Below are 13,407 nucleotides of genomic sequence, written 5' to 3' on the forward strand. Positions count from 1 at the left end.
CTAGTCAGTACCCAGAGAAACTACATTCTTTAACATCCTCCTTCCCTGGTACTCAATTTAGACCTCATTTCCTTCTCAGTTACAGCCAGAGTACAGCTGCAGGTTGCTTTGGTAGCATTAAAAGTCTGGTTGCATAGCTCTAGCTCTAATGAGTTACTGTGGCTAATTTTTTCAGATGCATGAAGGATTTGTTTTTTCATCCCTCATAATTAAGGTAGGCTTAAATATGTGGGTAACAAAGATCGTATCAGTCTACAGTCAGATCCATATAAATTTTTCATTTCCACTATATAGAGCTACAGTTAGTAATAGTAAAATAGCTTAGAGAGGCAATATTTTTCAGGCTACAGAGTTCAAAAACTATTTGATGTCTACCCTTAGGTATTTAAAATTGAAAGACAAGAAAATGAGGAATAGAACTGATTTTATTCAAAGTACATGTATATCGATATAAACTTAGTTTAACTTTAAAAAATTGAGGTTAATTAAAACCCAGCTAGATCATATAAGATGAAGATTCTTCCAATATACTTCTTATCCATAACAAAAAATCTCTGCCATTGCAGTGACTACGTGTTCTTGGAAAACAGCTTTTAGTCTTGGACATGAACAATATGAAATAGAAAACAGGAAAGTAAGAAATAGGCTCTGACAGATTTAAAACAGTCAATCCAAACTTGATTGCGTGTCTTTAGAAAGGAGCATGCCTTGCAGAGCAAAGGTCAGGAGTATTCAATGTATAGTTGTGAAGTTAATTTCTTTTGATGTAATCAATTCATCTAGACCTGTGATTCTCAACCTGTGGGCATGACACTTTGGGGCATCAAACAAGTCTTACACAGGGGTCAAATATTTGATATCCTGTATATCAGATATTTACATTATGACTCATAACAGTAGCAAAATTACAGTTGTGAAGTAGCAGTGAAAATAATTTTATAGTTGTGGGTTACCACAACATAAGGAACTGCTTTAAATGGTTGCAGCATTTGGAAGGTTGAAAATCCTTATTAGACAGAGTAAAAACTTGAGCTAAACTCACTGTGAGGTCTCTTTATCCCACCCCAACCTCCATCCTTCTGCTTTATTCTTGGAGTTACTTTGCTGTACTCCAATTCTCCACTGCCTAGCCAGAAAGTCCAACTTCTTGGTTTACAAGAGACTTACAGTATCTCAGGATTGCTTTGTGTTTGTGCATGTCTAGTCACCACCGCTGCTAGCCCCTAAACTACTTGCCTTTGGCTGATGTAGAATGCCTCACAGCTATTCATGATGCATGTTGTAGGTGAGTTCAGTGCATTCCTCATGCTGTTCCCATGTGTGGAATGTTCTTTACAAAACCTGTCCCATCATTTAAGTCTCAGGGCCCACTGTCTGATTTTGGTTTCAACAACTAAAATGAGTCCCTTCTCTCTGTGTGCCTTCAGTTACCTCTATTCAGATGTCAATCACTGAAACTCCAGTACAACTATGACTGTTAGACCATATAGTTTAGCCCATGTCTCATATATCTTTTCATTCCATTTACAACCTACTCCCTGACACTTACATTAATCTTAAATTAGGTAAGACCGTTTGGCCTTCATCTATGCAAAGAACAAATCAAGAGATGACATAAAACATCATCAGATATGACTTAGCTATCACTAATAGAATAGAAATACAGTAATATGAGGAACTTGAATCATAAAGATGAGCTTTGACTGATGAAGGCTAGAGAAATTTATGACCTGCTGCCTCAGGTTAGAAAACAAATGATTGGCCCAAGGTTTCTCCCATAACTGACATCTTTCTTCCTACCTTGTTAACAAACTAAGCAAATGGGAAAAACAAAAGGGATACTCTTATTTACAAGTTCATCAGTTCTGGTGCTGTGTAACATTTACCAAACAGGACCTCCCTTCTTTCCCTCTTCCAAGTACATTTGAATGATGTCAGTGTAACAAAATTACTTCATGGTTTCTCAGCTTCTGCTTGTTATTGCCTCCTTCAAGTAATTCTTGAGACAGAATTACTTGCTTGTTTCTCTATATTTCCACCACACTGTATACATGCTATTGTAGCTGGCTAAAAATTAATATTGGGCTACAAGTGGTGGAGCATACCTTTAATCCCAGCACTTGGGAAGCAGAGTCAAATGATCTTTATGAGTGAATTCATTAGAGGTAAATCTGGTCTACTGAGTGAGACTCTGTCTCAAAAAATGTAAAATAATACCAGGACATGAAATTGTAGCACTTGGATGCCTAGCACAGACTGAACATCCAATGAGTGATGAATGATTCTTAGTGTAATAACATGGAGAGAGTCAAGATTGCTTATGCTACTTCTAGGCCCAGGGATTTCTACAGGAGGTAAGGAGAAACCACTAACTGAGTATATTTAATTTCAAACAGTATTTTCTGCTTCCTACAATACTGATGTCTGGCAAAAAGGTTATAATGAGTTCACTTAAACCCCTCCTACTAGGATGAGAAGGGAGGAGGCACTAACACAATGGCTGTCAGAATGCACAGATACTTAAGGTAATTTAATGGTTTGAAGAGGCCCATAGAACACCTATATTCTTTAATTTTTCCATTCAATGTTTAAGTGATATAAGACATTTAAACAACTAAATGTTTAATTGGAACATTAAAGTTTAATTATCATTATATTCCAACTGAATTTGCTGTAGGAAAACTCTGGGTAATAAAATATCAACGGAACTAAAATCTGTTCTTCAGTTTGTTCCAGTTGGATCACTGACAAAAACCCTCTTTTCCTCCATAAATATCTCTCTATGTAGTGCAAGCTGGTCTTGAACCCCTCTGGGTGATACAAACAAGTCTTACAGGTGGTCTTGAACTCGAGTCTTCCTCTCTCCACATGCCAAGCATTCAGATTACAGGCTTGGTTATTCTGTGATTCTTTTTTTCTTCTTTCTTTTTTCTTCCTTTCTTTCTTTCCTTCTTTTCTTTCTCTCTTTCTTTTTTTTTTTTTTTTTAGCTTTATTTTTAGTGTGTGTGTATGTCTTGCCTGCCTCTATCTTTGTCTACCATGTATGCTGTATTCATGAGGCCAGAACCTGGTATTGAATCTTAGGCAATGGAATTACAGAAGCTACTGGCAACTGAATCCTGGTCCTTCGCAGGAGTAGCAATAGCTCTTAGCTGTGGAGTCATCTCTCCAGGGCCTGTTTGTAAGTCTTGACAGCTAACAGACAACATGCAGTATTGTCCTCTAGCCCATCCAGTCCTGGAGCTCTCCATTTGCTACTTCAGCCTTCTGTGTACAGGTATTGTGGCGTGTACCACCTCTCATAAAACAAGTCCAGGACATGCCATGTGACTCCAACCTGTGCCATTTTTAGAGACAATCTTGAAGGCATGCTTTTAACACTGCTGGCTCTCCACTATGATCCAGTGGATTCAGTGATTTTCCCTGCTTGGAATTACTAATTGTATCAGAGTAATGTTTTTTGGCTCTACTTATTTAGGCTTTATATACTGCTGCGACATACATAAGTTTGTAAACCATAGTTAAAGTAGAAAATTGACTGTAAAACAAATTTGAGATTCTTTTTTTTAAGGGACATTAGTAAATTTAGCTTTAAAAGGTGTCCATCCTGTGACATACATACATACATACATATGTGTGTATATATACAGATTCAAGGGCACAGGCACAGGAAAAACACTGGACTTGATTTTTGTTCACTTTTGTAGCTCCTCATTAATAATTACACTAGTGTAATAAAGCAGCCAGAAATACAGTTGACTTATCAATCTATGTGTATACAGATATCGGTATATTTATTTGGCACATTTATGCACCAGATGCTGGAGTTTGTAAATCCTATATCTCTGCTGTATTTGAAAGTAGTCATATAGGCATTAAAAAGAAAAATAGATATCTGATTATTCAAAAGTAAATATGAATAGCTACTGTCACTGTTTCTACAGGAGAAAACATTTCTGTGCTTTCTGACCAGTTACTCTTAGCTCTTTCAACACTGGTCTCAGAACATGAAAATAATATTCTTGAATGACTTGAAATTATATTATTACATGAAGAAAGGCAAAAGAGAATGTGAGCTTTGGCTTCTTTTTGGCCAATTATCAAACATATTCATCTAAATGAGGGAAAATTTTCACTTTAATATCAGTCATTAAATAAGCAGAATACATTACAATAAAATTAGTGATCTCAGCCGATAAGCCTAACAGCAAAGTGACTACAGGAGAAAAGAATAACCCACATGCTTTCCTGTGGCTATCACCTCAGGGTCTGTTTCTCTGGGTCTGCTGAGCTCTGACAGGTTGTTATGCTTCCAAGGGCTCATGGTGCTCTGCCGCAGAACTGCCCAAGTAGACACAGAAAGGCGTTGTTCCCGCTTACACGGTAAGCACTTTGTTAGATTCCTAATCACTTTTTATCTAGAACACAGTGTTGCAGGCCACAGTTTTCTCAACAATGCTTGTAATGTTTCGTGCTCTACAAGTAGAAACGTATTTCCAGACATCATATGTGCACATTCAAATTGGAAGCTAGCCAGACATCATCCACAAGCAGAATGGGATACAAATTGCAGGAAGCGTCATGTATGACGCCAGGCCCATGTAGACAATAGACACTAATCCCAAGACAGCTGAAGCAAGACAACTTCTCTGATCACGAATGATTATCTTCACAGTCTCATAAAACTGGAAAACAAAAGTTGAGACTATTAGAACCATGGCTAAAAAGAAATACATACACCACTAAGTAGTCTTCCCAGTTGTTTTGTGTTCACCAGGAAAACTTTGTTTCCAGTGACTTATGAAATAATACTCAGAATGTTATAGAAAACTATAGAATGAATCACGTAAAATTTACTCAGCATTAAAGATTAACAACAGCATTAAATTAATTAATTTTAATTATCATATTCTAAAATTAACCTAAGGAAGAATTTTCTAAACTTGAGTTAAAACAAGAACAGAAATTAGGCAATTCTTCTACTTCACTACCCTAAAATTTGATGAAATCAGTCAGATTTTTTTATAATTCTTACAATCTAAAGACAAGAGTTAGTCACACTGGGTTGCCATAGCCTCCTGGAAATAAAGGGATTAAATATAGTTTCCACCTTTAAGGGATAGCCCTGAAGATAACCTATACCTTTCATGTGGAAGAATAGTGTTCTTCTCTATACTGCATAAAAATAAGGTGTACAGTGATTATTATCACTACTATATTCTTGACAGTTATCATTTTCATTGCTACAATTAACAACTGTCGTTTTCATGTGAGTTTTGCTATTCATTCCAGACTCAAGATCCTTTTTTAAAATATGGTCTTGCTGTGTTAGTCAAGTTGACCCAGAACTCCAGGGCTTAATGAAATCTCCTGAGCAGCTGGGAAAGTTTCTAAAGTTCTTACTTTTTAAGATTTATTTTTATTATTTTTAATTATATATGTGTGTATCTGTGTGTGGGCATGTGCACATAAGTGCAGGTGCCCATAGAGGCCAGCACATGAGAAACACAGCCCCACACCTGGAGCTAGAGTTATAGGCAGTTATGATCTGCCCAAGGAGGGCGCTGAGAGCCAAAGTTGGGTCCTCTGCAAGTGCAGTATGAACTCTTAACTGCTGAGCCATCTCCAGCCCTGGTTTTTAAATTCTTGTTTTCATTGCTTTGAGACAGGCTTTCACTACATTACCCCTGCTTGCCTGGGACTCACTGTCTGGAACAGGATGGCCTGAAATATAAGTACCTAGAATTCTGGGGGGCCAAAGGTATGCACTACTGTGCCTGCCTGAAATTCTAAATTATTGATGAACGCAATGAGCAGGCCTACTACAGTCAGGACCTCATAGTGATACCTCAACTGAGGACCTACCACAGATGTAGAAGCAGTCCTGTAAGATTCCATTACTGATATAAGTGCCTTCTGTGTACAAGTAAATAGCCTAATGATATATGTAAAATGTCATTAAGCCAAGCTTGACCATGCTGTTTAGTCCATATGTGAGTGGAAGTCCATCTCTATTCATAGTTCTAAATAATATCTAAAGAAATATGCAATAACCTATTAGCCATCCAAGTATTATATACAGGACAGACAGCAAATGTGTCTCTTTTACTAAACTAATAAGATACAGAATAACAAGTGCTTTGTCATGAAGTGGTTAAAGTCAAGCTGAATAGGGATCTGAGGTGGTATCTCAGCTAGGGAAGTACCTGCTTAGAATGCGTGAAGCTAAGGATTTAACTCCCAGTACCACAGAAATGAAGTGTGGTGATGCATACCTATAATCCTGTCACTTGGGAGATGGAGGTAGGAATATTGGAAGTTCAAGGTCCTTCTTGCCTATCTACAGTTAGAGGCCAGCCCAGGACACAGACCTTGTTTCTCTTTCCTGTGTGTGGATGCACATGAGTGCATGAATGAACATGTACTCTGTCCCCTTCTCTCTTTGTCTCTCCCTCTTTCTCTCCCTCTTTACCTCCTTACTTTCCTTTCCTCCCTTCTCTCCTGCCCCTATTCTGTAGGCACTTGGCCATTAGGCCAGAAAGGCTAGAAATGTGGCTCAGGAGGTAAGATTGCCTAGATGCAGGACACCCTAGGTTTGATCCTCAGCACAGTGTAAGTTGGATGTGAGGCATCAGAAGATCAGAGATTCAGGGTCATCCTCAGCTAGATTGGGAGTCTAAGGTCAACCTTAGCTACATGAAGATCCTGTTTAAAAAAAAAAGAATAGTAAATGTATAGAAGGTGTCAAGAAGTTCACTTTTGTAAACATTGAGTCATTTGTAAAGAGGTATCTGCATTCATTCTAGCAATGACAAGTTAGACAAAAGATTATTAGCAGAAAAAGTATAACAAACAAGAAAAGTTAAAAGCAAAGAGACTTTAATTTTGCAATAATCTGACACTCAATATCAGTTTTAAAATGCCTCAATTTTATGATTTCTAAAAAAAAAAAAAACAAGCAATATTGGAAGAGAGGAGTGGAAAGAATATAAGAGCTGGAGGATGGAAAGAGTGACATGAAAATGCTGTCTCTTGGTCACAGCACAGCTAGGAACTCACAGCAGCTGTGCCTGCCTGCACTGAGCCAGGACACCATTCCTGCATGCAATACAGGCAAGTCTTAGAGGGTCTTGGGAGGCCCGTTAACCCTTCCTGAGACAACACTGGAAAGTTAATGGGTAATGAAGGAGAGGGTGTCAATTTTTCATTTGCTAGTTGTCCATACTCCAATAAATAACTCCCAACCCATGCTTATACAAATAATCTTAACTGCTGTGGTGGTTTGATTAAGAATGTCCCTCATTGGCTCATGTATTTGAATGCTTAGTCATCAGTGAATGGCACTACTTGAGAAAGGATAGGAGGTGTGGCCTTGTTGGGATAGGTGTGGCCTTATTGGAGGAAGTGTGTCACTGAGGGTGGGCTTTGAGGTTTCAAAAGCCCAAGGCAGGCCCAGTGGCTCTCTGTTCCTCTGCCTGCAGATCTGGATGTAGAACTCTCAGCTGTTTCTCCAACAACCTAAGTGCCTGGTTGCCACCATACTTCCACCACAATAATAATAGACTAACCCCACTAACTACTTTCCTTTATAAGAGTTGCTGCACTCCTCATGTCTCATCACAGCAATAGAACACTGGCCAAGACACTACTAAACTCATTGATTCACAGACACAGAAAGCCATGAAAGTCAGAGGAGAATTTGTGAAGTAGAAGTGGGTCAGCTGGAAGAAGAAGGAAGTTTTAGTAGGAGGAGGTATGTGATAAAAATATATACATCCATGAAGTTGTCAGTTTTTAGAAAAAAAGAATAAGAGAATTGCAGAAGATATGAGAACATCTCACAAAAACGTAAAGGCTCTTGTTCAGTGCATTTTTAAGCTTCTTATTAGAGAGGTTTGAGTGTATATGCCAGTGCCATAACACCTGTGTGAATGCAAGAGGACAGCTTTTGGACGTCAGCTCCTTCCTTCCATTGTGGAGTTCAGAGATAGAGCTGCAGTCATCACGTTTGAGCAGTAAGCACCTGGACCCAGTGAATCTCGTCAGTCACTGGCGTGGCGTTGAAGTTTTTTGTAAACTCAGATTTGAGAAGAGATGGCTTTGTCGTGCTGATCTAAGATGGGAAAGCTGTGAAGAAGACTTAAACAGTCAGACCCAGAAACAAATAATGATTTGTGTTTCTAGAAGGTTGAAACCATGGAGCTGGAGAGATGGCTTAACAATACGTGCTGAGACCTTGCAGAGGTCTCAAATTCATCCCAACACTGACTTCCAGATGACTAACAACCTGCCTGGCACCTCCCAGGATGCCAAGTCTCTGGCCTCCAAGGGCACCTGCAGTTGTGCCCATATGCACACACATACATGTAATTAGAAACAAAAAAGTAAAAATCTTTTTTAAAATGTCAAAGTAGAAATAATATGCTGATGCCCCTTTTATTTAAAAAAAAAAAAAGTTCTTAGAATTAGAACATTTGGCTGAGAATTTTTTTCCTGAGGTAATCTAGTCTTCTAGGCTGGGTCTAGATTGTTAGGTCATGAAGAGGGAAACACAGAAACTCAGTTGCACTGGAGAGTATGCTGCCCCACTAATATCTCCAAATTAGAAACCACCCAACTAGCTCTTGATGTGATTAATATTATACTGTTTGTAAAAAGCACTTGTACCTTTTTTTGTGTTGAAAAAGGTAACACAGTGTCACTTGTGTGGTATGAAAGGGCAAGTCTCACTTTGGAAAGGAAAACTATTTTTCCTTACAGCAATGATTGGCTTGGTTCTTAACTAAATCCATTGTGGCTTCTTTTGCATACCTTTGGAGCTAATGTTTGTAAATGTGAAGAAGTTTACCTCTAAACAGGCCTTGGCTAACGGGGGAGACTCTTGAATCTTTGCACTGTATCGTAATTGTATTTAAATTTACCATAGAAAATGATTCCTAGAATAAGTTAATTCTGGTTCAGTTAAAAAAAAATCTGTAAGAAGTTTAATATAGCAATATATAAAAGTCCAATAGCTTCACTTTCTGCTGTGTCAAAAAATTACTCAAGGTATGTCAATTAAATCTAGACTATAGAGTGTGATTGCTTGTTCTTCGTTTCAAAAGCATCTAAACATACAGAATATCACCAAACCTTACTGTGTGGTTGACCAGGATCCATTAAGAGGAGCAAATGTTAGCACCCGCTTTAATAATTACAGTCAAGGCTGAGAAGCATCCATTTGCTAATGAAGTGCAGGATTAAAAACATAAACTATCTTTTGTGAGTTAAGTAGTTTTTTTTGAAAAATAATCTCCTTCCCCTTTGGACTTGTAGCTTACTTCATCATGTTCTAATACTTGGGTGCCACTCCCAAGTAAGGATAAAAATTACCTTTCAAAATGTACGGGCCCTGAAAATTGTTTTCATCTCCGGGAACCTAAAGTCCAACCTACCTTTGGGGCTGATGGCTAGGAGATACTTAACAATGAATGAGGATGGGAATTAAAGTCACAACACCAGAGAAAAACCTGTCTGAGGCAAACACGGGAAGAAAGGGAATGTCCTCCCACCAGGAATTTTGAGCCTATAACGAAAATTCACTTTATGCGCCAAACGAAGAGAAAACTGGATGCCTTCCTGTCACTTGCACTTCTTGGGGAAAGTTCCAAGTCCCTCGCCCCAGATGTACGTCCTGTGTGCAGACCAGGATGACTGACACAGCATAACAGGAATCACTAGAAGCGGTCCGTGTGGCCACACCCTTTTACTGTCCATTTTGAGGATATCCTTTCTGTTAGGCAAACTGCCTGTCTTTGTTTACCAGACCTCCCCTAGAAACACTGTAACTCTCTACTTAATCTAGAACTCGCTAGTGAGGTAGGGGTTGTCCCAAAAGACCCCGGACCCCAGCCCCAGCTGCCACGGGTCGCATACCTTCTCAGCCTGCGGGCTGATGCGAGCGCCGTATCTGCAGTAGGTCACGAAGTGCTCGCAGTTGTTCCACAGCAGGCTGTAGGGGGTCCGCCCCAACTGCTGCTCCGCCCTGCGCGCCACCTCCTCGCTGAGCAAGGACTTCTTCCTGAGAGTCTCGTCTAGGTGGTTAACGAGGATGTCTGCTCCGTAGGCGAAGTCCTCTACTGTGTCCACACGGATGCTGGCCACCTTGCAAATGACACCCGCGAGGAGACGCTTGTTGGAGACCACCTTCTGAGTGCGTCCCTTGTCATTGGTCAGGACCAACAGAATGTCGGGCATTAAATGGGCGACACAGTTGTCCCCTAGGTAGATCCCATAGTGGGTGAAATGGGTCCGTGACACCTCCAGCACATCGCCCCGGAGGAAAGAGCTGATTTCATAGGGACGGTTCCTCCCTGTGCCTCCTGGAGCGCACTCGCTAAAGAGCTTGAAGTTGGAGATGAGAAGCAGCTTCTCCAGGAGGAGGGACACGGCTTCCAGCATCTGGTTCTTCATCCTGCAGGGACCAGAGTTCTGCGCGGGCCGCACCTGGGCTGTGCACGGTGAGCTCGCCAGACTTCGGCGCTGGCGCTGCTCACCTGCGGATCGGAACCTCGGGGGCCGCCCAGGGTCAGGAGAGTCAGCGGAGGAGGAGAAGCCACGAGGCTGGCACAGCCACGCCGTGCTGGAGGTCGAGAAGGCGAGGAAGTAAAGCCGGGCTCCCTTGGGAACAGTGGTGGCCGCGCTTGTGAAGCTGGCGAGGTAGGGCGCCCGAGGGCGGTGCTCCGGGAGAGCTCTTCGCTGAGGCTTTTATAGAGGTGCAGAGGGCGTGCCTGCCGAATGTGGTCACAGGCCGGAGAACACGGATTGGGCGCGGGCGTTCTGCACCCTGACTTCTCCAGGGCTCTGCCTCACCCAAGACCTTTAAACAGCCCACGTGGGGTGGGAGATGTAAGAGGCGTGGCCGCGTGAAAGGACGATTCTGCACCTGTCGCGAATGGAGCGCCTTTCTTGGCGCTGAGAAGTGAGAATCCAGCTGTAACCGGTATTGATAACAGTGGCCCTTGGGTTACTAAAGAATTTGTTTTGATTCTACACAGTGCCTGCGCCGCGAAGGCCTGCGGAGCCTATCTAAATTGATCTCTGCAGTTTTAGACACACGGCGGCCAGGTGCTCTCTGGTGACACGCGGAGAAGTGGAATTGCTCGCCTTGCATCCCTTCCCCCAGCGCGCGCGCGCGACCGGAACCCCAACAGTCTGGACGCTCCACGGCTCCAGCGCCTGTTGAGCGCGCGCCTTCCAACGGTCATCAAGAAACCCCAACATCCTCCAACAAAACCGGAGTGTCGCCAAGTTTCTTTGATGCAAGGGTCTTAGCTTTGCGTCACTCACTCAGCTGTTGCGGCTTTCGGTAAAGCGCTGCCGCCCAGGGAGACTAAAGAGAGCTGATCGCTGCACTGCTCTTTTGACTGGACCACGCGCGCTTTGCAGCAGACCCCGGCACAGTCAAGTACTGGGAAAGCTGGTGCCTCCGCTGGGCTGGGCTCTGGGGTGCTCAGGCCCTCGTGAATGTCTGTGCTAATGTATTATGTACATGATTAAATTCCGAGGACAAAGGCCACAAGGGCAAGCCAGCCTAGCACCACAAGACTCAGGAGCTAAGTTCAGGGCTAAAGCTGAGGTCCCCATGAAGGGACCTGGACCAGACTGAGGCCTGAGGCCACCACTCCATGGAGTACTGGGCCTTTGCGCCCAGGTCTTTCTCTTTTCTGCGAAATTCCTTGAAATAATTATCATAAGCCTTTATTATTGTGTGTGCATAGCAATGTGGAGAGCTGAAGACAACCTTCTGCAGTTAGTTTTCTACTGTGAGCTCAACATGGGCTATGAGTGATCTGATCTGTCTCTGCACTTTTGTTCATCCCACAGGGGATTGTAAATCTCACTGCTCCCCCTCCAAGGAGAAAACTACATCAAAGGCATCGAAAGAGGAAGGTGGGTAAGAGGAAATAGGCATGATCTTCCATCCATCCATGTACAGTCATGTGTCCCTTACTGCCTACCTGCTATATGCCATGCACTGTGCCCTGCCTGGAGGTTCAGCAGAATCAGCCTGTACTTGTTCCCACACCATGTCACTTTCACTTCTTTTTTCCACTTATATTTGACAAGTTGTAGTTGCTGGGATAGAGGGAAAGGGCTAGGTGAGGTAAGTGCAGATTACTAGAAAGCTGCCTGAGTTGTGTCCAGAACAGCCCATGGTAGCAAGAGAACTGGAGAAAGCTGTCCTCTGATCTCCACAAGGGGTCCTGTGCACACACAATAATGAAGGTATCTAATAGATTATTTCAAGGAATTACGCAGGAAAGAGACAGGCTCAAATAGAAGCTTTCACTTTGTTTATTTAATTGAAGATTCCATGAGGGTATATGAGCATTAAAGGGGGTGAAATTAGGGAGGGAGAGAAAAACATAGCAATAAGAACAGCTTAACTGCTTGGCATGGTGACTCCTGCCTTGTAATCTTACCACTCAGGAGGCAGAAGATGTCTGTGGCTTAGAGACCAGCCTGTTCTACATTGGGAGACCCAAGCCAACCAGGGCTATATGTTGAGGACCTGTCTCAGAAAAAGGGGAAAAGAAAAACAGCATGACATATATATTGGTGGGAAGGAGTGGGTTCAAACAATAGAGAGAACCAGGGCAAAGGATAGGCTTTGCTCACCTGACAGGAATGGAGGAAGGGGGTGCAAAATGTAAGATGGACAGGTGTAGTTCATCTGAGCATGTGAGGATCTGGGCTCCATCCCCAGTACTGGTTAAGCAAAAGATAACCCTCCCATTCCCCATCTTGTCCTGTAGACTCTGCAGAAGCTACCAAACCTTCTAAGTGGTGTTAGCATGCACTAGGCTGCAGAGGTCTGATGTCTGCTACAGACAGGAAACTCAGGGAAATTGTGGTGAAGACAGACAAGAGGATGCCATTTGCTTACATTGTGATGTTAACAGGAAAATGAGAGACACTGAGTCTTGTCTTAACAGCACGTATGCCTTGTCCACATCTGTTAGAAGGGCCTTTATTTCTTTAATTCATTGGTTGATAGTTCACTCTTACTAATATCAATCTTTAGGATTAAATCAGTTCTATGTGAGGTGCTGGTGGAAGAATCATGATGATAGAAATTATGGAAAAATTGGGCTCTTCAAGTACTTCATCAAAATTATTTATTTATTTAGAAATGGTCTCACTTGTAGCCCTGGCCTTAAGCCCACAGAGATCTAGCTGGCTGCTTCTGACTCTCAGATGCTGGGATTAAAGGCATGTGCCCACCATACCCAACAAAAATTTAAACAAATCTTTATTATATAAAATCATTCTAATGTCCTATCATGCTAAGTTATAGAATAAAATCATATGCAAAAGTTGATTTTTATGTTGCTTAAGCATATGTAATATTAAAAATTGAGCAGC

At 41.9% G+C, this 13,407-nt stretch overlaps 1 protein-coding gene across 1 annotated transcript; it reads right to left on the minus strand.

Moving 5' to 3' along the window:
* Positions 1–407: 407 nt before the first annotated feature.
* Lrat (lecithin retinol acyltransferase) lies at positions 408–10,707 on the minus strand. The gene is made up of 2 exons (XM_055596648.1): positions 9,916–10,707; positions 408–4,685 (listed from the first exon to the last, which is right to left on the minus strand). Exons 1-2 carry the CDS (start codon positions 10,450–10,452, stop codon positions 4,530–4,532), a joined length of 693 nt encoding a protein of 230 aa, XP_055452623.1. The 5' UTR covers positions 10,453–10,707; the 3' UTR covers positions 408–4,529.
* Positions 10,708–13,407: the final 2,700 nt, after the last annotated feature.

This window comes from Psammomys obesus, unplaced genomic scaffold (genome assembly GCF_907164565.1).
Source record: "Psammomys obesus unplaced genomic scaffold, mPsaObe1.curated_primary_1811, whole genome shotgun sequence".
NCBI classification, from domain to species: domain Eukaryota; kingdom Metazoa; phylum Chordata; class Mammalia; order Rodentia; family Muridae; genus Psammomys; species Psammomys obesus.

What these genes read in the sequence shown, in the direction of transcription:
- Lrat (XM_055596648.1), bottom strand. Translation starts at nt 10,452, where the DNA reads ATGAAGAACCAGATGCTGGAAGCCGTGTCCCTCCTCCTGGAGAAGCTG. An exon ending in TCAGCCCGCAGGCTGAGAAG is followed by an intron (nt 4,686 to 9,915) that starts GTATGCGACCCG and finishes TTTGTTTTCCAG; the next exon opens with TTTTATGAGACTGTGAAGAT.